The sequence below is a fragment of the Rhinichthys klamathensis genome, unplaced genomic scaffold (assembly GCF_029890125.1).
Source record: "Rhinichthys klamathensis goyatoka isolate OS25496 unplaced genomic scaffold, OSU_Roscu_1.1 h1tg000545l_1, whole genome shotgun sequence".
In the NCBI taxonomy this organism is placed as follows: Eukaryota; Metazoa; Chordata; class Actinopteri; order Cypriniformes; family Leuciscidae; genus Rhinichthys; species Rhinichthys klamathensis.
In genome coordinates, this window is record NW_026607017.1 from 162,501 (window position 1) to 188,534 (window position 26,034).

At 45.3% G+C, this 26,034-nt stretch overlaps 1 protein-coding gene across 1 annotated transcript in view; it reads right to left on the bottom strand.

The window, feature by feature from the left end:
- The window catches only part of LOC130073417 (glycine amidinotransferase, mitochondrial-like), a 17,233-nt gene extending 1,991 nt beyond the window's left edge, over positions 1 to 15,242 (bottom strand). The window contains 8 exon segments of the mRNA XM_056238816.1: positions 2,459 to 2,522; positions 2,952 to 3,116; positions 10,085 to 10,222; positions 10,304 to 10,402; positions 10,405 to 10,496; positions 10,574 to 10,769; positions 11,644 to 11,838; positions 15,110 to 15,242. Of these exon segments, the coding sequence (XP_056094791.1) occupies positions 2,459 to 2,522; positions 2,952 to 3,116; positions 10,085 to 10,222; positions 10,304 to 10,402; positions 10,405 to 10,496; positions 10,574 to 10,769; positions 11,644 to 11,838; positions 15,110 to 15,178 (1,018 nt within the window). The 5' untranslated portion in view covers positions 15,179 to 15,242.
- Positions 15,243 to 26,034: the final 10,792 nt, after the last annotated feature.

Consider the following 26,034-nt stretch of genomic DNA (forward strand, 5'->3'; position numbering starts at 1 on the left):
GTAAAGCATTTATAAAGGAGATTTAAAGGCGCATCAATCTTCTAAACAGAAAAATGTAACAAACACAACACAGTGATACAGAACATAGAAATATTTAACAGCCTCTAAATCTCCTTTATAAATGCTTTACAAGGCACGAGTAGTCCTCACTTTAGATGAGCTCACAAACATAGTTAACTGACCACTACTAAATGCTTTATAACTACCCGAATTAACCCTGAATTACAGCATAAATACATGTTAATAAAGCATTTATTAACACACTAAGTAACCATCACTATATGTCTGAATAATAAGATGTATGAATGTACATTTAAATAGTTTATTAATCATTTACTTACACGTTCTAAGTAATCTTATGAACCACTGAAAACTCTTAAATAACTGGTTTATAAAAAAATGCAATTAATCATTTAGAAATAATAAATTGATCATTAATAAAGGATGAAAATACAATTATTAAATAAATTATGGATATGCTTGTAAATCAAGAAGAAAGCATTTATAGCTGTATTTATAAACTGCTTATTAATGTCTATTAATGCTTTATGAATGATGAATTAACTGTTTACTCATGCTTAACTAATGATTATTAGCGTGTAGTTATTATAAAGTCTTACCGACACTTCTTATAAATCATTAGAAATACAGGTTGAGATAACAGTCTCAATGACAGTTTATCATACAGTGACTGTCAGTGATAAGTATAAAAAAGTATATAAACATAGGCTATTATTTCGTTTTTCTTGGATCAAACTAGATTAAACAAATTCATTAAAGATACACTTAATCGTGTTGGTGATTTTGTTTTGTGTTTTACCCTGTAAACTCAGTTTAAAAATTATTACAGGTATAATTTGGTGATAAAAATACGTTGACCAACCTTTGCGGTGATTGAAAAATAATTTTCTTGTAATGAAGCTCCGGTGTAGCGTGATGGGAAGTGAATAAGGTAGTAATGCCACCGAACTCAATGTCAGGACGTTTTTCTACACATTTAATGCCTGTAAAAAGAACTTGTGGTGCTTCATAGGGATATATGATTCCTAATTCCCCCTGATAGCACACGTACATCACGGAGACGTCTATTTGATGTGCGTGTTTCCTGTTAGATGTCAAATAGACGTTTAGAAGTTATCTTTAAGATGTAATGATTTAGAATGTATGCTAAACTGACATCTTAAAGATGTCTATCAGATGTTAGTAAACAGCAGATGCTTTCCAGATGAAGTGATCTTTAACAGACATCTTGCAGACGTACGTGTGCTATCTGGGTTGTATCTTCCTCTTGTATATTTATTTTTGTGATGCTAATACTAAGTGCGATGACATGACGTGGTGGGGGAAAAAATCGATTCTGTTCAGTATCGAGATATTTTGCACCATGATTTTGCGCATGCAATTATATCAATACTGTAGCGCAAAGTATTGCAATATTTAGGCTAATTATACTAATAATTATATTACCCACGGCAATGGATCTATGAGTAGCTGACGGATGTATTCCGTCAAAATGGCTGACACGTGGCAAGGGGTCACGTGACTGGGAGATCCATAGACCCCTTTTCAGTTAGTAAACACGGTGACGTTTGTTTGTGGGCGGAGCTTAGGTGGAGGCAGAACGATCCCTCTGCCCGCTTCCCTAATGTTAGTTTGCAAGTTTTGTTTGCTTGTTTTTTAACAATGACTGGAGAAAATCCGATTTTATCTTAATGTGCAAGGCCACTCACTGTCCAGGACCGCGGTTGTTATTTGCAAAAGTTAATTTTAACGGACGGAACCAGATTGGCCGACCTGTACTGTACACGCTTTCAATGGATGGACGATCTGACAGGATTAACATTAACGCTACCTCCGGTTGAGTGGCCTGACTTCTACACCTATCCGATAGAGAAACCGAGCGTAAAGAGAAACTGAGGGCATATAAATCTTTAGATGCCTATAACTGTGTGCTGGACTGTCATGTAAAGACTGTGTGCGATCCGCAGTTCTGCCGAGCCAGCGCAGAGAAGACGACAATGTAAAGAGTGACATTATTTATTACTTAAGCTGGACTGTGACGCTATTTTCTTCTAGAAACAACATTTGCATTATTTTCCAGTTATCTCTGTAAAGCTGCTGTGAAACACTCTGTGCTGTAAAGAGCGCTGTATAAATAAAGAAGACTCGACTTCACCAGAGAGAAACCTGACGCTTCACTGGAAGATCATGAAACATTGTGGGGTCCAAATATTTTTAGAAAACGAATATATGCATGGATAATTTGATCTCAATAAGATTTATAACATGCATTAAAAAAATTCAGACTTTAAGCTTGTGTTTAACGTGATAATTGGGTCTGATATGATGGAAGGCTGTGTTTAGTTTGAACCAAACCCATGAAACCGGGAACACTATAACTATATCTTTAACTATATCTATAACTATATCTATAACTATATCTATAACTATAACTCACTGTCAGGAATAAGAGGAGTCGGAGGAGTCGCCACCGTCCAGCCGGCTTTCTTGAACATGTCGATCTGAGGGAGAGATTTATCATGAGATCAACACTAGATGGCAGCACAGCTCCACACACACACACTCACACACATCACACACACTCACTCTCACACACACACACACACACACACACACACACACACACACACACACACACACACACACACACACACACACACACACACACACACACACACACACTAACCCTACCTCTAAACCTATCCATCACACACACACACACTCACCTACCGGCAGGGCCGATCTGGGTTGGACAGCACCACACACATACACACACACACACTCACACACTCACACTAACCCTACCCCTAAACCTATCCATCACACACACACACACACACACACACACACACACTCACCTGCCGGCAGGGCCGATCTGGGTTGGACAGCACCACACTCACACACACACACACACACACACACACACTCACCTGATGGCAGGGCCGATCTGGGTTGGACAGCACCAGGCCTGGGCCGATGATGTTGAAGGTGGCGTCGATGTGCATGGGGTTCGGGTCCTTGAAGGAGATGATGTGGATCTTATAAGTGGGAGAGAGATGGCGCCGCATCCACTCGATGCCCATGAAGTTCGTGACCTGAGCAGAGTGGCACAGTGTCAGAGAGCGGAAGAGTGTCAGAGAGCAGAGTGGCAGAGTGGCAGAGTGGCAGAGAGCAGAGTGGCAGAGAGCAGAGTGGCAGAGAGCAGAGTGGCAGAGAGGCAGAGTGGCAGAGAGCAGAGTGGCAGAGTGGCAGAGTGGCAGAAAGCAGAGTGGCAGAGAGCAGAGTGGCAGAGAGGCAGAGTGGCAGAGTGGCAGAGAGCAGAGTGGCAGAGAGGCAGAGTGGCAGAGAGCAGAGTGGCAGAGTGGCAGAGCGGCAGAGTGGCAGAGTGGCAGAGAGCAGAGTGGCAGAGAGCAGAGTGGCAGAGAGGCAGAGTGGCAGAGTGGCAGAGAGCAGAGTGGCAGAGTGGCAGAGTGGCAGAGAGCAGAGTGGCAGAGAGCAGAGTGTCAGAGTGGCAGAGAGCAGAGTGGCAGAGTGGCAGAGAGCAGAGCGGCAGAGAGCAGAGCGGCAGAGTGGCAGAGAGCAGAGTGGCAGAGAGCAGAGTGGCAGAGGGCAGAGTGGCAGAGTGGCAGAGTGGCAGAGTGGCAGAGAGCAGAGTGGCAGAGTGGCAGAGAGCAGAGTGTCAGAGTGTCAGAGCGGCAGAGTGGCAGAGAGCAGAGTGGCAGAGAGCAGAGTGGCAGAGAGCAGAGTGGCAGAGAGCAGAGTGGCAGAAAGCAGAGTGGCAGAGTGGCAGAGAGCAGAGTGGCAGAGTGGCAGAGCGGCAGAGAGCAGAGCGGCAGAGTGGCAGAGTGGCAGAGAGCAGAGTGGCAGAGTGGCAGAGTGGCAGAGCGGCAGAGCGGCAGAGCGGGAGAGCGGCAGAGTGGCAGAGTGGCAGAGCGGCAGAGTGGCAGAGCGGCAGAGCGGCAGGGTGGCAGAGAGCAGAGTGGCAGAGAGCAGAGTGGCAGAAAGCAGAGTGTCAGAGTGTCAGAGCGGCAGAGTGGCAAAGTGTCAGAGCGGCAGAGCGGCAGAGTGGCAGAGTGGCAGAGAGCAGAGTGGCAGAGAGCAGAGTGTCAGAGTGTCAGAGCGGCAGAGTGGCAGAGAGCAGAGTGGCAAAGAGCAGAGCGGCAGAGTGGCAGAGTGGCAGAGAGCAGAGTGGCAGAGAGCAGAGTGGCAGAGAGCAGAGCGGCAGAGAGCAGAGTGGCAGAGAGCAGAGCGGAAGAGAGCAGAGTGGCAGAGGGCAGAGTGGCAGAGTGGCAGAGAGCAGAGTGGCAGAGTGGCAGAGTGGCAGAGCGGCAGAGTGTCAGAGAGCAGAGTGGCAGAGTGGCAGAGTGGCAGAAAGCAGAGTGGCAGAGAGCAAAGAGCAGAGTGGCAGAGAGCAGAGTGGCAGAGAGCAGAGTGGCAGAGTGGCAGAGTGGCAGAGAGCAGAGTGGCAGAAAGCAGAGTGGCAGAGAGCAGAGTGGCAGAGTGGCAGAGTGGCAGAGAGCAGAGTGGCAGAGTGTCAGAGTGGCAGAGAGCAGAGTGGCAGAGTGGCAGAGTGTCAGAGTGTCAGAGCGGCAGAGTGGCAGAGAGCAGAGTGGCAGAGAGCAGAGTGGCAGAGAGCAGAGTGGCAGAGAGCAGAGTGGCAGAAAGCAGAGTGGCAGAGTGGCAGAGAGCAGAGTGGCAGAGTGGCAGAGCGGCAGAGAGCAGAGCGGCAGAGTGGCAGAGTGGCAGAGAGCAGAGTGGCAGAGTGGCAGAGTGGCAGAGCGGCAGAGCGGCAGAGCGGGAGAGCGGCAGAGTGGCAGAGTGGCAGAGCGGCAGAGTGGCAGAGTGGCAGAGCGGCAGAGCGGCAGGGTGGCAGAGAGCAGAGTGGCAGAGAGCAGAGTGGCAGAGTGGCAGAGTGGCAGAGAGCAGAGTGGCAGAGAGCAGAGTGTCAGAGTGTCAGAGCGGCAGAGTGGCAGAGAGCAGAGTGGCAAAGAGCAGAGCGGCAGAGTGGCAGAGTGGCAGAGAGCAGAGTGGCAGAGAGCAGAGTGGCAGAGAGCAGAGCGGCAGAGAGCAGAGTGGCAGAGAGCAGAGCGGAAGAGAGCAGAGTGGCAGAGGGCAGAGTGGCAGAGTGGCAGAGAGCAGAGTGGCAGAGTGGCAGAGTGGCAGAGCGGCAGAGTGTCAGAGAGCAGAGTGGCAGAGTGGCAGAGTGGCAGAAAGCAGAGTGGCAGAGAGCAAAGAGCAGAGTGGCAGAGAGCAGAGTGGCAGAGAGCAGAGTGGCAGAGTGGCAGAGAGCAGAGTGGCAGAGAGCAGAGTGGCAGAGAGCAGAGTGGCAGAGTGGCAGAGTGGCAGAGAGCAGAGTGGCAGAGAGCAGAGTGGCAGAGAGCAGAGTGGCAGAGTGGCAGAGCGGCAGAGTGGCAGAGAGCAGAGTGGCAGAGAGCAGAGTGGCAGAGTGGCAGAGCGGCAGAGTGGCAGAGAGCAGAGTGGCAGAGAGCAGAGTGGCAGAGTGGCAGAGCGGCAGAGTGGCAGAGAGCAGAGTGGCAGAGCGGCAGAGTGGCAAAGAGCAGAGTGGCAGAGTGGCAAAGAGCAGAGTGACAGAGTGGCAAAGAGCAGAGTGGCAGAGAGCAGAGTGTCAGAGTGTCAGAGCGGCAGAGTGGCAGAGAGCAGAGTGGCAAAGAGCAGAGCGGCCGAGTGGCAGAGTGGCAGAGAGCAGAGTGGCAGAGAGCAGAGTGGCAGAGAGCAGAGTGGCAGAGTGGCAGAGAGCAGAGTGGCAGAGTGGCAGAGAGGCAGAGTGGCAGAGTGGCAGAGAGCAGAGTGGCAGAGAGCAGAGTGGCAGAGTGGCAGAGTGGCAGAGAGCAGAGTGGCAGAGAGCAGAGTGGCAGAGTGGCAGAGAGCAGAGTGGCAGAATGGCAGAGAGCAGAGTGTCAGAGTGTCAGAGCGGCAGAGTGGCAGAGTGGCAGAGAGCAGAGTGGCAGAGAGCAGAGTGGCAGAGAGCAGAGTGGCAGAGAGCAGAGTGTCAGAGCGGCAGAGTGGCAGAGTGTCAGAGCGGCAGAGCGGCAGAGAGCAGAGCGGCAGAGAGCAGAGTGTCAGAGCGGCAGAGTGGCAGAGTGGCAGAGTGGCAGAGAGCAGAGTGGCAGAGTGGCAGAGTGTCAGAGTGTCAGAGTGTCAGAGTGTCAGAGCGGCAGAGTGTCAGAGCGGCAGAGTGGCAGAGAGCAGAGTGGCAGAAAGCAGAGTGGCAGAGTGTCAGAGTGTCAGAGTGTCAGAGTGTCAGAGCGGCAGAGTGGCAGAGAGCAGAGTGGCAGAGAGCAGAGTGGCAAAGAGCAGAGCGGCAGAGTGGCAGAGAGCAGAGTGGCAGAGAGCAGAGTGGCAGAAAGCAGAGTGGCAGAGAGCAGAGTGGCAGAGAGCAGAGTGGCAGAGAGCAGAGCGGCAGAGAGCAGAGTGGCAGAGGGCAGAGTGGCAGAGTGGCAGAGTGGCAGAGAGCAGAGTGGCAGAGTGGCAGAGCGGCAGAGTGGCAGTGTGGCAGAGCGTCAGAGTGGCAGAGTGGGAGAGTGGCAGAGCGTCAGAGTGGCAGAGTGGCAGAGAGCAGAGTGGCAGAGTGGCAGAGTGGCAGAGCGGCAGAGTGGCAGAGTGGCAGAGTGGCAGAGTGGCAGAGCGGCAGAGTGGCAGAGCGTCAGAGTGGCAGAGTGGCAGAGTGGCAGAAAGCAGAGTGGCAGAGAGCAGAGTGGCAGAGAGCAGAGCGGCAGAGTGTCAGAGTGTCAGAGTGGCAGAGAGCAGAGTGGCAGAGAGCAGAGTGGCAGAGAGCAGAGTGGCAGAGAGCAGAGCGGCAGAGTGGCAGAGCGGCAGAGTGGCAGAGTGGCAGAGAGCAGAGTGTCAGAGAGCAGAGCGGCAGAGTGTCAGAGTGGCAGAGAGCAGAGCGGCAGAGTGGCAGAGTGGCAGAGAGTAGAGTGGCAGAGTGGCAGAGTGGCAGATAGCAGAGCGGCAGAAAGCAGAGTGTCAGAGTGGCAGAGAGCAGAGCGGCAGAAAGCAGAGTGGCAGAGAGCAGAGTGGCAGAGTGTCAGAGAGCAGAGTGGCAGAGTGGCAGAGAGCAGAGTGTCAGAGTGTCAGAGTGGCAGAGAGCAAAGTGGCAGAGTGGCAGAGAGCAGAGTGGCCGAGTGGCAGAGAGCAGAGTGGCAGAAAGCAGAGTGGCAGAGAGCAGAGTGGCAGAGAGCAGAGTGGCAGAGAGCAGAGTGGCAGAGAGCAGAGTGGCAGAGTGGCAGAGAGCAGAGTGGCAGAGTGGCAGAGTGGCAGAGAGCAGAGCGGCAGAAAGCAGAGTGGCAGAGAGCAGAGTGGCAGAGAGCAGAGTGGCAGAGAGCAGAGTGGCAGAGTGGCAGAGAGCAGAGTGGCAGAGAGCAGACTGGCAGAGAGCAGAGTGGCAGAGTGTCAGAGTGTCAGAGAGCAGAGTGGCAGAGTGGCAGAGTGGCAGAGTGGCAGAGTGGCAGAGTGGCAGAGAGCAGAGTGGCAGAGTGGCCGAGTGGCAGAGAGCAGAGTGCCAGAGAGCAGAGCGGCAGAGTGGCAGAGTGGCAGAGAGCAGAGCGGCAGAAAGCAGAGTGGCAGAGAGCAGAGTGGCAGAGAGCAGAGTGGCAGAGAGCAGAGTGGCAGAGAGCAGACTGGCAGAGAGCAGAGTGGCAGAGAGCAGAGTGGCAGAGAGCAGAGTGGCAGAGTGTCAGAGTGGCAGAGAGCAGAGTGGCAGAGAGCAGACTGGCAGAGAGCAGAGTGGCAGAGTGTCAGAGTGTCAGAGAGCAGAGTGGCAGAGTGGCAGAGTGGCAGAGAGCAGAGCGGCAGAGAGCAGAGTGGCAGAGAGCAGAGTGGCAGAGAGCAGAGTGGCAGAGAGCAGAGTGGCAGAGAGCAGAGTGGCAGAGTGCAGAGTGGCAGAGAGCAGAGCGGCAGAGAGCAGAGTGGCAGAGAGCAGAGTGGCAGAGTGCAGAGAGCAGAGTGGCAGAGTGCAGAGAGCAGACTGGCAGAGAGCAGAGTGGCAGAGTGTCAGAGTGGCAGAGAGCAGAGTGGCAGAGAGCAGAGTGGCAGAGAGCAGAGTGGCAGAGTGCAGAGAGCAGAGTGGCAGAGTGGCAGAAAGCAGAGTGGCAGAGTAGCAGAGTGGCAGAGAGCAGAGTGGCAGAGTGGCAGAGTGGCAGAAAGCAGAGTGGCAGAGTGGCAGAGTGGCAGAGTGGCAGAGAGCAGAGTGGCAGAGTGGCAGAGAGCAGAGTGGCAGAGTGGCAGAAAGCAGAAAGCAGAGTGGCAGAGTGGCAGAGTGGCAGAGAGCAGAGTGGCAGAGTGGCAGAGTGTCAGAGTGGCAGAGTGGCAGAGTGGCAGAGTGTCAGAGCGGCAGAGTGTCAGAGTGTCAGAGTGGCAGAAAGCAGAGTGGCAGAGAGCAGAGTGGCAGAGAGCAGAGTGGCAGAGTGGCAGAGAGCAGAGCGGCAGAGTGGCAGAGAGCAGAGTGGCAGAGTGGCAGAGAGCAGAGTGGCAGAGTGGCAGAGAGCAGAGCGGCAGAGTGGCAGAGTGGCAGAAAGCAGAGTGGCAGAGTGGCAGAAAGCAGAGTGGCAGAGTGGCAGAGTGGCAGAGAGCAGAGTGGCAGAGTGGCAGAGTGGCAGAGAGCAGAGAGCAGAGTGGCAGAGTGGCAGAGTGGCAGAGCGGCAGAGTGGCAGAGTGGCAGAGAGCAGAGTGGCACAGAGCAGAGTGGCAGAGAGCAGAGCGGCAGAGTGGCAGAGAGCAGAGTGGCAGAGTGGCAGAGAGCAGAGTGGCAGAGTGGCAGAAAGCAGAGTGGCAGAGTGGCAGAGAGCAGAGTGGCAGAGTGGCAGAGTGGCAGAGTGGCAGAGAGCAGAGAGCAGAGTGGCAGAGTGGCAGAGAGCAGAGTGGCAGAGTGGCAGAAAGCAGAGTGGCAGAGTGGCAGAGTGGCAGAGAGCAGAGTGGCAGAGTGGCAGAGTGTCAGAGTGGCAGAGAGCAGAGTGGCAGAGTGGCAGAGTGTCAGAGTGGCAGAGTGTCAGAGTGGCAGAGAGCAGAGTGGCAGAGTGGCAGAGTGGCAGAGTGGCAGAGAGCAGAGAGCAGAGTGGCAGAGTGGCAGAGTGGCAGAGTGTCAGAGTGTCAGAGCGGCAGAGTGTCAGAGTGGCAGAAAGCAGAGTGGCAGAGAGCAGAGTGGCAGAGAGCAGAGTGGCAGAGAGCAGAGTGGCAGAGAGCAGAGTGGCCGAGTGTCAGAGTGGCAGAGTGGCAGAGAGCAGAGTGGCAGAGTGGCAGAGTGGCAGAGTGGCAGAGAGCAGAGTGGCAGAGAGCAGAGTGGCAGAGAGCAGAGTGGCAGAGTGGCAGAGAGCAGAGAGCAGAGTGGCAGAGTGGCAGAGTGGCAGAGTGTCAGAGTGGCAGAGTGTCAGAGTGGCAGAAAGCAGAGTGGCAGAGAGCAGAGTGGCAGAGAGCAGAGTGGCAGAGAGCAGAGTGGCAGAGCGGCAGAGTGTCAGAGTTTGAGAGATTATTTGCTCCAAGTGAGAATGTTAGTGTGAAATTGAACACAGTATATGCCAATGTTGGTTTCAATAAAAAAAACATTTGCACAAAGCAAGCCGATCCACTTTTCCATGTTGATAAGAGCATTAAAATGAGAAAAAATAATGGGACAAAAAAAAATCAAGAGACATTTAGAATAGATAAACTTGTGCGATTAATTGCGATTAATCGCGAGTTAACTATGACATTCATGCGATTAATCGCAATTAAATATTATATTAAATATGTTTGACAGCACTAATTTATTTTAATTTAAATATTACAATTTTTATATATATAATTTGAATACATATATATATATATATATATATACATATTAATGTACATATACAATGTACAATTGTTTCCTTAGTGTGAAGAACTTTTTGGAATGGTCTAGAAAAAAACTGTAAAAACAATATATATATACTGTTTATGTATTGTTTTTACAGTTTTTCTCTAGGCTTTTCCATGTCCGACTCCAGTCTGGAACCCTGCTTTAGATTAGATGTTCTTCACACTGAGAGACGGTCCAGACCCGTCGACGGAGAGGTTGTTTGGTCACCTGACTCCTCTGTACAAATATGTCAGTGCCGGCCCGGATAAAGTCCGCAGCGTCGAAACACGGCTCGAACTCTGTGGTGACGAACTTCCCCTGAGCCGCCAGCTTGTGTTTGTCCTCCACGGTGCGCATGGGGTAATCCTGCGCACACACACACACACACACAGTGAGCAGCTGTCGTTCCAGTGTAGCAGCATCTGTGGCCACGCCTCTAAAGGTCACCTGATCGTACAGCTCGTCGCTCATGGTGGGTTTGGGTGCTGTGGTCCACTTTGCTCCGCGCCGGAAGTACTCCTTGATCAGGGGCCGATACGCCCGGTATACTCGAAGAAGCGGGCCCTCCAGGCCATCGGGGCCTCGATGATCTCGTTGCCCACCACCATGAGGATATCTCTGGGCATCGCCGCGTACATGCCTGTGTGAGACGAGTCCGTGTGAGAACCCCTTCCTCAGGTGTGTGTGTGTGTGTGTGTGCGTGTGTGTGCGTGTCACCTGTGGAGGAGAAGTCAGGGGTCTTGTACTCTAAGGACCAGTCCACTGGCTCTGGCCGTCTCACTGTGACTCCCTCGTGACGGAGAATATTGCACATTTCCTCGATTTCAGCAACTGCTTTCCTCACGTGGTCCTTCGGGAATGTCTGTCCGCCGTGTTGCTGGTAGAAGGGCCAGTATTTATCATACGTGTTGGTCTGCACACACACACACACACACACACACACACACACACACACACACACACACACACACACACACACACACACACACAGAGTACCAATAAATATCCAGTTTGTGGTGTGATGAACACGTTCAGGTCATTCACAGTGTGTTCTGTTTATATATGTCCCGCTGTGATATCAGCAATAAATTGTGCTTTAGACATTTACTGCGGTAATATTTAGTAGGCTACCTTTGAATAACAAAAAAATATCATATAGTAGGCTACTATTATCCAGAGGATATTCCACCTGAACATCCCAGTACTTTCTACACGGTAACACTTTACAATAAGGTTCATTAGTTAATGTTTTACTAACATGAACTAACAATGAGCAATACATTTGTTACAGTAGGCTATTTATTCATCTTTGTTAATGTTAGTTAATAAAATACAGCTGTTCATGTTTGTTCATGTTAGTTAATGTTAACAAATACTACCTTTGATTTTAATAACGTATTAGTAAATGTCGAAATTAATATTAACTAAGATTAATAAATGTTAAAGAAGTATTGATCATTCTTAGTGCATGTTAATTAAGGTAGTTAACTAATGTTAACTAATGAACCTTATTGTAAAGTGTTACCGAGTATATTTATTGTTTTTGGTGTGTTACAGTAACTTAAATATACTGGAAACCCTGAGAAACGTCACGTAGACATTAGACCTGCCCAGGGGTGCGTTTCCCGAAAGCATCGTTTGCCAACTATGGTCGCAAGTTCCGTCGTTACCAATAGAGTTCAATGGGATTTGCGACCAACTTGCGACCATGGTTGGCTAACGATGCTTTCGGGAAACGCACCCCAGATCAGTAGTAATGTGAACTCTGACCCTGGTGAGTTTCGTACCTTGACCTCCACGGTGAACGGGGGAACGCATGCGTTCTCGGCTCTGCCCACGATCACCTCCTCGAGCGGGTCCCACTCGTTATACGCGCTCACGGGACACTCCTGAACCGGCTCGTCCAACGGGAGATGCGCGGCCGCGGAACTCGAGCTGTTGCGGACGGCGCGCGACACCCATCCCGAGAGCGCGCGACCCGCCTGCGCGCGACACACACGAACAGAAGATCAATCAATCATCACCGGGAAACAACAACAACAACAGAGATTATAACTGGCGACAGGGAGAAAGAGCAATGATTCATGCATAATCAGTTAATGTATTTGACCCTAATCATTATAAAGTGCCTATAGGCTATAATTCACGGATGCATGAATGGAGACTGACACGTGTCCTGATGACCTGAAGCTGAACGCATGAAACAGACTTTACTCTGGTAAAATTCCTCGAGTCCGAGACTCCTCCAGCTGTCAATCACCCACAACAGTGATCTGGGACAGATCATCTGTCACTCTGAGTCGATGCAACATTATTGAGACATTAATTGCAATGATTACAGTTGCACTCGAGAGTTAATGATTTAACACAGCCAATCAGTTTCAGAGGATTTTTAATCTTCTCAGCCGTTATAATTGTTGTGGACACACTCTAGATTTACTTATCAGTAAGGGTCTAAACATCTCATCGATTGTTATTAAGGATGTAGCACTGTCTGATCATTTCTGTATTTTCTTTGATATATTGATCTCTCCTGCCATTGAAGCTAGATCTGTGTCTGTCAAGAAGAGATGCTTAAAGGAGAACACTAGTGTGCTATTTATGAAGGCCATATCTTTAAAACCAAGCATATCTGCTGAGTCTGTTGATTTTCTCCTTGATTCTTTTAACTCAAAGGTTAAAGGTGTAATAGATGATATTGCTCCTGTGAAAGTCAGGAAGAGTGGTAGACAAAAAGCACCTTGGAGAAACTCAACAGCTGTGCAAAATATGAAAAGACAATACAGAAAAACAGAGCGCATGTGGCGGAAGACAAAACTTGTAGTCCATTATAACATCTACAAAGACAGCATCCATGCTTTTAATATGGAACTAGACAAAGCTAGACAGACTTTCTTCTCTAATATTATAAACAGAAACTTAAACAACACACGCACTCTTTTTGCTACTGTAGAGAGACTGACAAACCCCCCAAGCCAGATTCCCAATGAATTGCTCTCAGACAGCAAGTGCAGTGAGTTTGCTTCTTTCTTCTCTGAGAAAATTAAGAATATCAGAAAGGTGATCAGCACATCATTGAGTTGCTCTGGGGTCAGACAGATCAGACCACTACCTGAGAAAGCAGTTACTATGCCTGATTTCGAAGAAATTGATGGCAAAACTGTGGAAGAAACCGTACAGCACCTTAAAACATCAACCTGCGCCCTTGACGCACTTCCCACATCTTTCTTCAAAAGTGTGTTAAACAGCTTAGAAGCAGATCTCCTAGAAGTGGTAAATGCCTCACTTCTCTCTGGGAGTTTCCCAAACTCCCTGAAAACTGCAGTTGTCAAGCCCCTCCTGAAAAAGAGCAATCTGGATAAGACCATCTTAAGCAATTATAGACCGATCTCAAATCTTCCTTTCATAGGCAAGATCATTGAAAAAGTTGTCTTCAATCAGCTGAACAAATTCTTAAGCTCTAATGGATTCTTTGACAATTTTCAATCTGGTTTCCGATCGCATCACAGCACAGAGACAGCGCTCATAAAGATAATAAACGATATTCGCTTAAATACTGATAAAGGCAAATTATCAGTGCTGGTACTACTCGACCTCAGTGCTGCATTTGACACTGTCGATCACGACATACTTCTTGACAGGCTGGAAAACTGGGTGGGGCTTTCTGGGATAGTCCTAAAATGGTTCAGGTCATACTTAGAAGGGAGAGGTTATTATGTGAGTATAGGAGACCATAAGTCTGAGTGGACATCCATGACATGCGGAGTCCCTCAAGGCTCAATTCTTGCACCACTCCTATTCAACCTGTATATGCTCCCAATGAGCCAAATAATGAGAAAGAACAAAATCTCTTACCACAGCTATGCAGACGACACACAGCTCTACTTACACACACACACACACACACACACACACACACACACACACACACACACACACACACACACACACACACACAGCTCTAGTTAGCCCTATCGCCTAACGACTACAGCCCCATTGACTCCCTGTGCCAATGCATTGATGAAGTCAACAGTTGGATGTGCCAAGACTTTCTTCAGTTAAACAAAGACAAAACTGAAGTCATTGCGTTTGGAAACAAAGATGAAGTTCTCAAGGTGAATGCATACCTTGACGCTAGGGGTCTAACAACTAAAAATCAAGTCAGGAATCTTGGTGTGTCTCTAGAGTCAGATCTTAGTTTCAGTAGTCATGTCAAAGCAATAACTAAATCAGCATACTATCATCTGAAAAATATTGCAAGAATTAGATGCTGTGTTTCCAGTCAAGACTTAGAGAAACGTGTGCATGCTTTCATCACCAGCAGGGTGGATTATTGTAATGGACTCCTCACTGGCCTTCCTAAAAAGACCATAAGACAGTTGCAGCTCATACAGAACGCTTAGCAGAACCAGAAAACATGAACACATCACACCAGTCCTCAGGTCTCTACACTGGCTCCCAGTTACATTTAGGATTGACTTTAAAGTATTATTACTGGTATATAAATAATTTAATGGCCTAGGACCTCAATATATTGCAGATATGCTCACTGAATATAAACCCAACAGATCACTCAGATCATTAGGATCACATCAGCTAGAAATACCAAGGGTTCACTCTAAGCATGGAGAGTCTGCTTTTAGCTATTATGCCAGCCGCAGCTGGAACCAGCTTCCAGAGGAGATCAGATGTGCCCCTACAGTAGTCACATTCAAATCCAGACTCAAAACACTTCTGTTTAGCTGTGCATTTACTGAATGAGCACTGTGCCACTGTGTCCGACTGTTTGTACTGTATTTTATTTTTTATTCTAAACTGTTTTAATTATTCTTATTTGTTTTGATTATTTTAATTTCTTCTATGTAAAGCACTTTGAATTACCATTGTGTATGAAATGTGCTATATAAATAAACTTGCCTTGCCTTGCCTTGTGTAATCTGTGGGTTTAAAAAAAAATGTATGCAATACATACAAATGCCATAATCTGTAAATGTGTCTGTTCTGACTTCACCTTTTTCATATTTTATTCTTTAACTGTATAATTAAGTGTCTTGTTTCTGTATGCGTACACTGGAAGGTTCCTTTCTCTCTGTGTGTGTGTGTGTGTGTGTGTGTGTGTGTGTGTGTGTGTGTGTGTGTGTGTGTGTGTGTGTGTGTGTGTGTGTGTGTGTGTGTGTGTGTGTGTGTGAGCAGCTGGTTCTGGTTCTGACTGTGATCCAGTTCTCAGTCTCTATAATAATGTAATATATTCACCATATCCCCGATGAGATGTGCAGCTTCTGCTCCTCGGCTCCCTCCACTCAGGCACCGGACCCGCAGCATGTTCTCCTGCTTCTGGTTCTGCTTCTGGTTCTGGTTCTGGTTCTGGTTCTGCTTCTGCTTCTGCTTCTGGTTCTGGACTGAAACTCTCACACATGCAGCACTTCTGATCCGGGAAAGTAAGAGAGGGGACGCGCTTTTATAGCAAGAGATATTCGTGACATGAAAGAGAGAGAGTGAGTGAGAGTGTGTGTGTGTGTGTGTGTGTGTGTGTGTGTGTGTGTGTGTGTGTGTGTGTGTGTGTGTGTGTGTGAGAGAGAGTGTGAGAGAGTGTGTGAGTGTGTGTGTGTGTGTGTGTGAGTGTGTGTGTCAAGTCAAGTCAGCTTTATTTATATAGCGCTTTTTACAACACAGATTGTATCATAACATGAAAATAATATAACAAAGTTTGTTTCTAGAAGAAAATTGCATCAACGTCCACCTGAAGTAAGGCAGATCAATAATATTATTGAATGTTAAATGTCCCCAACTAAGCAGCCAAAAGCCAAGGCAACGGTGGCAAGGAACCAAAACTCCATCAGGGACAGAATGGAGGAAAAAACCTTGGGAGAACCCATGTCAATTTACGTTTTTTCACTGTAAATTATACGATTTGTTCTTTTTCACTTTCAAAAACTGTAAATTTAACAGTATTTTACAGTAAAATTACATTAAATGTACCATTAGATCTATCACAGTTATTTACCGTATATAGTAAGAAAACTTTCTGTTAACCAATTAACAGTTTTGCACTGTAGCATTTTTACAGTCTTTTACCGTTAAAATCACGATAATTTTTTTACAGTGCTCCACTGATTTACTGCTCGTTTTATTGAAATATTGGACTTTGCCAATTCTACTAGGTTAGTATTATTTGCATAATCCATCAGGAAAGCAGCAGGTTTCCCCTGAGTCGGTGGAGTGGGACGTGTGCCTGTCACTCTATGTGTTTGATAACTCTAGAGATCGAGGTCAGACGTTTTCCAAAAGTGCTTTATATAAACAAAACTGTGCAGAACGTTCAGTCCGGCTCCTTCTTCTCTCTGCTATCACTGTAACCTTGAGAAGTCACGATCAGTCCGTTCCAAACGCACGATTCTCATTACCGCAGTGCATGCTGGGAACCGGGCCTCTGTGGATACGTCTGAGAGCGTGTGGGAGCGACATGTCACAATTATTTGCTGAATGAGAGTCAGCCAGTGTTTTGCTAGCGAGAGGTCGTTGAGTTTGATTTCTCACCGCTGCTATCAGGAGCTCGAGGAACTGATAGCGGAGATCTGGGAATGATGCAACCGCTGATCTGGCACTGGACCAGGACTCCGGATCTGCTCATGACGGAAACAGTGCCCTCTGGTGCTCCTCAGTCGTTTTTGACTGAAAAAAATTACATTTGGAATATATATTCTAATTTTTCTTCATCGGAATGGTACAAAACTTGGTAAAGGTTTAGGCACTTGTTATGTGAACACACACACACACACAAATGGTCCTGAAACAGACAGTCACACTTGTGCTCCTCGCGGTCAGAAATGACGCATTGGAAATGAACGAGTCTCTAGTGGAGGCGTTAGGTACTGCAGCCGAACAACATCTCACTGAACGCTCATTTCATGAGATATCAGGCTCAAACTTGTTTAGATCTATGGCTTTGATTTTATCACAGTTTTAGATGAAAACATATTTTTGAAAATATATATTTCATATAAAAATTTAAAATAGTATTTTTGTGCATTTTTCATAACAATACACGTAAAATTCTGTAACTTTTTTTAAGTTCACTTTTTAAAACTGTTTTCACTTCAGCAATAATCTGCCGAGTGTCGTCTTTGAGAAGAGACCAAACTTCAGTCTGTCGCTCTAAAGCGTTCAAGATTTACCAGTTTAAGCTGGAAATGTAATTTTCAGGTCTATGCTCAAAAAGTGAATAAATGGATTATAAATACAGCGTAAATATAATTTAGTATAAAAAATCCCCTAAAAATATTTTTTTTTAATAAAAAAGTAAAACATTATCGCACTAAAATATAGCTAGTACTTTCATTTCATTGAAATGAAAATTACAATTCTGTCATTTTTGACCGACATGCGAAGAGCAGCAGAGGTTAAGTGTGTTGGACTGGTTCGTTTGGTCCGGACCAGAAAAACAACATTTAGTCCTGGTCCGCCTAGCGTTCACACTGGCATTTTAACACCGGACCTAAAGCCATAAGGATATGTTCACAATCTGGGTCTCGGTCCGCTTGTCCGGTTCAGATCAGTGTGAACACACCGGTATCAGCACACTAAAGCACTGACTTCAGATCAGATGTTTTACTTTAACGGATCCAGACATTTTGCTGTGGTTTGAGTATTCAGAAATTATGAAATCATTTTGCAAAATGACTTTAGGATCACAAAAGGAATCAAAATTGGAACCAGAGCTGTTAATACTCCACAAACTTAATTATTGAACTTTGAAAAAAAAGTTGTTTTTCCTAAGTGAAATTTCGATGTTTCCTAGGATATAATGTTTCTGTAACACATTTCTGATCCTCGTGTTTAGAGGCTCTGAGGGAAACTTTAAACTGTTGGTAATCTCCCGTCGCTCCGCCTTCAGCAGAATCTGCTTCAGTCTTCGGGTCGGATTGTGTTTGAGAAACTCTCGCATTTTCACATCAAAAATGTTCCTTGTTTCTGTGCTGTTGTGCGGACTGGTCCTCTGTCCTCTGTGTCTCAGGCTGCTTTTCCCGTATTTCTGGGCAGACTTTGTTTATCACACAGAACTGGTGCGGATTTTACTCAAATTCGTGTCTCGCAGAAGAAGGCGACCTTTGTTTTTCGCTTTGGTCTGAGTTTTAGAACAGGTCGAAACGCGGCCGAACAAGCCGTTCATTGTGTTCGAGAAGGAAATGTACTCGTTTAAAGACGCAGACAGAGAGAGCAACCGAATAGCGAACGCGTTGCGCGGCGCGTCGGGTCTGACGCCCGGAGACACCGCTTCTATTCATGATGAACGAGCCCGCCTTCATCTTCTGCTGGCTCGCGCTGGCCAAGCTCGGCTGCGCATGCGCACTCCTCAACACCAGCAATAAATAAATAGATAAATAAATAAAATAAAAATTTAAAAAATGTTTTTGTTGGACGACGTTCGTCTAACATTTTTAAAAGTTACTACTTGTTTCAGAACGTTTAGAGAACATACAAAAGTAATGTTCGCATAATGTGTGAAGAATGATAGGCCTACATATAACCAAACCCGCTTTTAAAACATTTGTACAAACTTGACGTTCTGAACATTTAGAAATAAAGATTTCATGACTTAATGGGAACGTTAGCAAAATGTTTTTAGGGTAACACTTTAGAATACGGTTCCTTCGTTAATGAATAACTACACAGGAACAAATGAGTAACACAATATAACAATCTAGTAACTACTATTAACTAACAAGAAATTCTGATTAACGAATTAGTAAGTAACAGCGCACAGATGAAAGTGGTAGTTCACTATTAACTAATTGATAACTACTTTTTTTTATGCTTCCCAGAGAACTACTGAAGAAGATTAATAGTTCATGCAAAACTAATCAATAACTAATGCAGGACAAATGACTAGCACTACATTAACATTAATAACTGCTGTAAACAAATACACAAGGTTTATCAATATGTAATAGCATAGCAGACTTATGATTTGGGAAATAATTAGCCTATGCTCTCTCCTAGAGAACTATTTATCAACTGAATAATTAGAAAGAAATGGCTTTTTAAATGCAGTTGTCGGGACCTTACTTGTCCTGTAGTGATTCAATGCCAGTCCAGAGGAATGCCAGAAAATTGGCCAGAGTCACGGTGACGGCTGGAACATATTGAGTTATCAGCCATCCAAATACCATATACAGTGATTTTATTATTTAACCTATACCTAGCAAAAAAAAAAAAAAAAAGATTTTATTAATGTCTCCTACCTCATACGTGTGTGCAAATATCTTGTGAAGGATTAGAAGATTCTACACTTTAGGATTGGCTTTTCATGTAAGAATCATGATAACTAACTAGTAATGACTCAAGTGTTACTACATACTTCTAAAGGAATGACTAATTATTTGGATCCGTATTCTAAAGTGAAGATCATGGTAACTAACTAGTAATTACTCAAGTGTTACTACATACTTCTATGGGAATTACTATCTAAAACTTCACCAAAAACCTCAAAAGCTTAAAAAGAATTAGTAATTCCTTTAGAAGTATGTAGTAACACTTGAGTAATTACTAGTTAGTTACCGTGATCTTCACTTTAGAATACGGATCCAAATAATTAGTCATTCCTTTAGAAGTATGTAGTAACACTTGAGTCATTACTAGTTAGTTACCATGATTCTTACAGTAGTTCTCTGGGAAGCATTTAAAAAAAGTAGTTATCAATTAGTTAATAGTGAACTACCACTTTCATCTGTGCGCTGTTACTTACTAATTTGTTAATCAGAATTTCTTGTTAGTTAATAGTAGTTACTAAATTGTTAATATTGTGTTACTCATTTGTTCCTGTGTAGTTATTCATTAATTAAGGAACCGTATTCTAAAGTGTTACTGTTTTTAGAACATATTTTTGTTAGCTGGAAATTCGTAGAAAGTTTGCCTTTGGGAAATAAAGAAAACCACTGAATAGTTTATTTACTGGTGAAAAAAGAGACATAGTATCTATAGTCTCTGTTTAACTCTGGTGCTCTTCATTTTTTTTTTTCAGTGACATGAATGTACTATATTTTAGTTTGATAATGTTTTATGTAATATTTTGTATTTTTAAGGGATTTTATGGTACTAAATTATATTTATGCAGAGTTATAATCCATTTCTTCACTTTTTGAGCATAATGTTGTGATTGTTGTGAAGTGATTGTTGGGTTTGTTGTGATCATTGGGTTTGTTGTGATTGTTGGGTAGTGATCATTGGGTTTGTTGGGTTTGTTGTGATTGTTGTAATGTGATCATTGGGTTCGTTGGGTTTGTTGTGATTGTTGTGAACATTGAGTTTGTTGGGTTTGTTGTGATTGTTGGGTAGTGATCATTGGGTTTGTTGGGTTTGTTGTGATTGTTGTAATGTGATCATTGGGTTTGTTGGGTTTGTTGTGATTGTTGTAATGTGATCATTGGGTTTGTTGGGTTTGTTGTGATTGTTGTAATGTGATCATTGGGTTTGTTGGGTTTGTTGTGATTGTTGTAATGTGATCATTGGGTTTGTTGGGTTTGTTGTGATTGTTGTAATGTGATCATTGGGTTTGTTGTGATTGTTGGGTTTGTTGTGAACATTGAGTTTGTTGGGTTTGTTGTGATTGTTGTAATGTGATCATTGGGTTTGTTGTGATTGTTGTAATGTGATCATTGGGTTTGTTGTGATTGTTGGGTTTGTTGTGAACATTGAGTTTGTTGGGTTTGTTGTGATTGTTGTAATGTGATCATTGGGTTTGTTGTGATTGTTGTAATGTGATCATTGGGTTTGTTGTGATTGTTGGGTTTGTTGTGATTGTTGTAAAGTGATCATTGGGTTTGTTGTGATTGTTGGGTTTGTTGTGATTGTTGTGATGTGATCATTGGGTTTGTTGTGATCGTTGGGTTTGTTGTGATTGTTGGGTTTGTTGTGAACATTGAGTTTGTTGGGTTTGTTGTGATGTAATCATTGGGTTTGTTGTGATGTGATTGTTGGGTTTGTTGTGATGTGATTGTTGGGTTTGTTGTGATTGGTGGGTTTGTTGTGATTGGTGGGTTTGTTGTGAAGTGATTGGGTTTGTTGTGATGTGATTGTTGTGATTGTTGTGAAGTGATTGTTGTGATTGTTGTGATGTGATTGTTGTGAAGTGATTGTTGGGTTTGTTGTGATTGTTGGGTTTGTTGTGATTGTTGTAATGTGATCATTGGGTTTGTTGTGATTGTTGTAATGTGATCATTGGGTTTGTTGTGATTGTTGTGATGTGATCATTGGGTTTGTTGTGATCGTTGGGTTTGTTGTGTTTGTTGTGATGTAATCATTGGGTTCGTTGTGATGTGATTGTTGGGTTTATTGTGATTGGTGGGTTTGTTGTGATTGGTGGGTTTGTTGTGAAGTGATTGTTGGGTTTGTTGTGAAGTGATTGTTGTGATTGTTGTGATGTGATTGTTGTGATTGTTGTGATTGTTGTGAAGTGATTGTTGTGATTGTTGTGATGTGATTGTTGTGATGTGATTGTTGTGATTGTTGTGAAGTGATTGTTGGGTTTCTTGTGATTGTTGTAATGTGATCATTGGGTTTGTTGTGATTGTTGTAAAGTGATTGTTGGGTTTGTTGTGATTGTTGTGATGTGATTGTTGGGATTGTTGTGAAGTGATTGTTGGGTTTGTTGTGATTGTTGTGAAGTGATTGTTGGGTTTGTTGTGATTGTTGTGAAGTGATTGTTGGGTTTGTTGTGATTGGCGGGTTTGTTGTGATGTGATTGTTGGGTTTGTTGTGATGTTGTGTTGTGTTTGTGTTGTCAGCGCTGCAGCAAGCCGTAGAGGAGGTGAGTGATGATCTGGAGGACATGACCGTCTTCATCATGTCTACATCAGAGCTCAGATCATCAGGCATGAAGAGTTTGAGAAGACTAGCTCAGGAATCCTCCGACTCAGCCGTTCCTCCAGCGCTCAGAGCAAACGTGTGCTTCAGTTCTCCGGCCGTGTACATACACACATCTGGAACCACAGGTGAATCCCTCACTCGAACAAACATGTACATATATACATCTGAAACCACAGGTGAATCCGTCACTCGAACGAACATGTACATATACACATCTGGAACCACAGGTGAATCTGTCACTCGAACAAACATGTACATATACACATCTGGAACCACAGGTGAATCCGTCACTCGAACGAACATGTACATATACACATCTGGAACTACAGATGAATCTGTCACTCGAACGAACATGTACATATACACATCTGGAACCACAGGTAAATCCCTCACTCGAACGAACATGTACATATACACATCTGGAACCACAGGTGAATCCGTCACTCGAACGAACATGTACATACACATCTGGAACCACAGGTGAATCCCTCACTCGAACGAAAAATGTACTTATACACATCTGAAACCACAGGTGAATCCGTCACTCGAACGAACATGTACATACACATCTGGAACCACAGGTAAATCCGTCACTCGAACGAACATGTAAATATACACATCTGGAACCACAGGTGAATCCGTCACTCGAACAAACATGTACATACACATCTGGAACCACAGGTGAATCCGTCACTCAAACAAACATGTACATATACACATCTGGAACCACAGGTGAATCTGTCACTCGAACGAACATGTACATATACACATCTGGAACCACAGGTGAATCCGTCACTCAAACGAACATGTACATATACACATCTGGAACCACAGGTAAATCCGTCACTCGAACGAACATGTACTTATACACATCTAGAACCACAGGTGAATCCGTCACTCGAACAAACATGTACATATACACATCTGGAACCACAGGTAAATCCGTCACTCGAACAAACATGTACATATACACATCTGGAACCACAGGTGAATCCGTCACTCGAACGAACATGTACATATACACATCTGGAACCACAGGTGAATCTGTCACTCGAACGAACATGTACATATACACATCTGGAACCACAGGTGAATCCGTCACTCGAACAAACATGTACATATACACATCTGGAACCACAGGTGAATCTGTCACTCGAACGAACATGTACATATACACATCTGGAACCACAGGTGAATCCGTCACTCGAACGAACATGTACATACACATCTGGAACCACAGGTGAATCCCTTACTCGAACGAACATGTACTTATACACATCTGGAACCACAGGTAAATCCGTCACTCGAACGAACATGTACTTATACACATCTAGAACCACGGGTGAATCCGTCACTCGAACAAACATGTACATATACACATCTGGAACCACAGGTGAATCCGTCACTCGAACGAACATGTACATACACACATCTGGAACCACAGGTGAATCCGTCACTCGAACGAACATGTACATATACATCTGGAACCACAGGTGAATCCGTCACTCGAACAAACATGTAAATATACACATCTGGAACCACAGGTGAATCCGTCACTCTAACAAACATGTACATATACACATCTGGAACCACAGGAGAATCTGTCACTCGAACAAACATGTAAATATACACATCTGGAACCACAGGTGAATCCGTCACTCGAACAAACATGTACATATACACATCTGGAACCACAGGAGAATCTGTCACTCGAACAAACATGTAAATATACACATCTGGAACCACAGGAGAATCTGTCACTCGAACAAACATGTAAATATACACATCTGGAACCACAGGTGAATCCGTCACTCTAACAAACATGTACATATACACATCTGGAACCACAGGAGAATCCGTCACTCGAACGAACATGTACATATACACATCTGGAACCACAGGTGAATCCGTCACTCGAACGAACATGTACATACACACATCTGGAACCACAGGTGAATCCGTCACTCGAACGAACATGTACATATACATCTGGAACCACAGGTGAATCCGTCACTCGAACAAACATGTAAATATACACATCTGGAACCACAGGTGAATCCGTCACTCTAACAAACATGTACATATACACATCTGGAACCACAGGAGAATCTGTCACTCGAACAAACATGTAAATATACACATCTGGAACCACAGGTGAATCCGTCACTCTAACAAACATGTACATATACACATCTGGAACCACAGGAGAATCCGTCACTCGAACGAACATGTACATACACACATCTGGAACCACAGGTGAATCCCTCACTCGAACGAACATGTACATATACACATCTGGAACCACAGGTGAATCCCTCACTCGAACGAACATGTACTTATACACATCTGGAACCACAGGTGAATCCGTCACTCGAACGAACATGTACATACACATCTGGAACCACAGGTGAATCCGTCACTCGAACGAACATGTACATACACATCTGGAACCACAGGTGAATCCCTCACTCGAACGAACATGTACTTATACACATCTGGAACCACAGGTGAATCCGTCACTCGAACGAACATGTACTTATACACATCTGGAACCACAGGTGAATCCGTCACTCGAACGAACATGTACATACACATCTGGAACCACAGGTGAATCCGTCACTCGAACGAACATGTACATACACATCTGGAACCACAGGTGAATCCGTCACTCGAACGAACATGTACATACACATCTGGAACCACAGGTGAATCCCTCACTCGAACGAAAATGTACTTATACACATCTGAAACCACAGGTGAATCCGTCACTCGAACGAACATGTACATACACATCTGGAACCACAGGTAAATCCGTCACTCGAACGAACATGTACATATACACATCTGGAACCACAGGTGAATCCGTCACTCGAACAAACATGTACATACACATCTGGAACCACAGGTGAATCCGTCACTCAAACAAACATGTACATATACACATCTGGAACCACAGGTGAATCTGTCACTCGAACGAACATGTACATATACACATCTGGAACCACAGGTGAATCCGTCACTCGAACGAACATGTACATATACACATCTGGAACCACAGGTAAATCCGTCACTCGAACGAACATGTACTTATACACATCTAGAACCACAGGTGAATCCGTCACTCGGACAAACATGTACATATACACATCTGGAACCACAGGTAAATCCGTCACTCGAACAAACATGTACATATACACATCTGGAACCACAGCTGAATCCGTCACTCGAACGAACATGTACATATACACATCTGGAACCACAGGTGAATCTGTCACTCGAACGAACATGTACATATACACATCTGGAACCACAGGTGAATCCGTCACTCGAACAAACATGTACATATACACATCTGGAACCACAGGTGAATCTGTCACTCGAACGAACATGTACATATACACATCTGGAACCACAGGTGAATCCGTCACTCGAACGAACATGTACATACACATCTGGAACCACAGGTGAATCCCTCACTCGAACGAACATGTACTTATACACATCTGGAACCACAGGTGAATCTGTCACTCGAACGAACATGTACATATACACATCTGGAACCACAGGTGAATCTGTCACTCGAACGAACATGTACATATACACATCTGGAACCACAGGTGAATCCGTCACTCGAACGAACATGTACATACACATCTGGAACCACAGATGAATCCCTCACTCGAACGAACATGTACATACACATCTGGAACCACAGGTGAATCCGTCACTCGAACGAACATGTACATATACACATCTGGAACCACAGGTGAATCCGTCACTCGAACGAACATGTACATACACATCTGGAACCACAGGTGAATCCGTCACTCAAACAAACATGTACATATACACATCTGGAACCACAGGTGAATCTGTCACTCGAACGAACATGTACATATACACATCTGGAACCACAGGTGAATCCGTCACTCGAACGAACATGTACATATACACATCTGGAACCACAGGTAAATCCGTCACTCGAACGAACATGTACTTATACACATCTAGAACCACGGGTGAATCCGTCACTCGAACAAACATGTACATATACACATCTGGAACCACAGGTAAATCCGTCACTCGAACAAACATGTACATATACACATCTGGAACCACAGGTGAATCCGTCACTCGAACGAACATGTACATATACACATCTGGAACCACAGGTAAATCCGTCACTCGAACAAACATGTACATACACATCTGGAACCACAGGTGAATCCGTCACTCAAACAAACATGTACATATACACATCTGGAACCACAGGTGAATCTGTCACTCGAACGAACATGTACATATACACATCT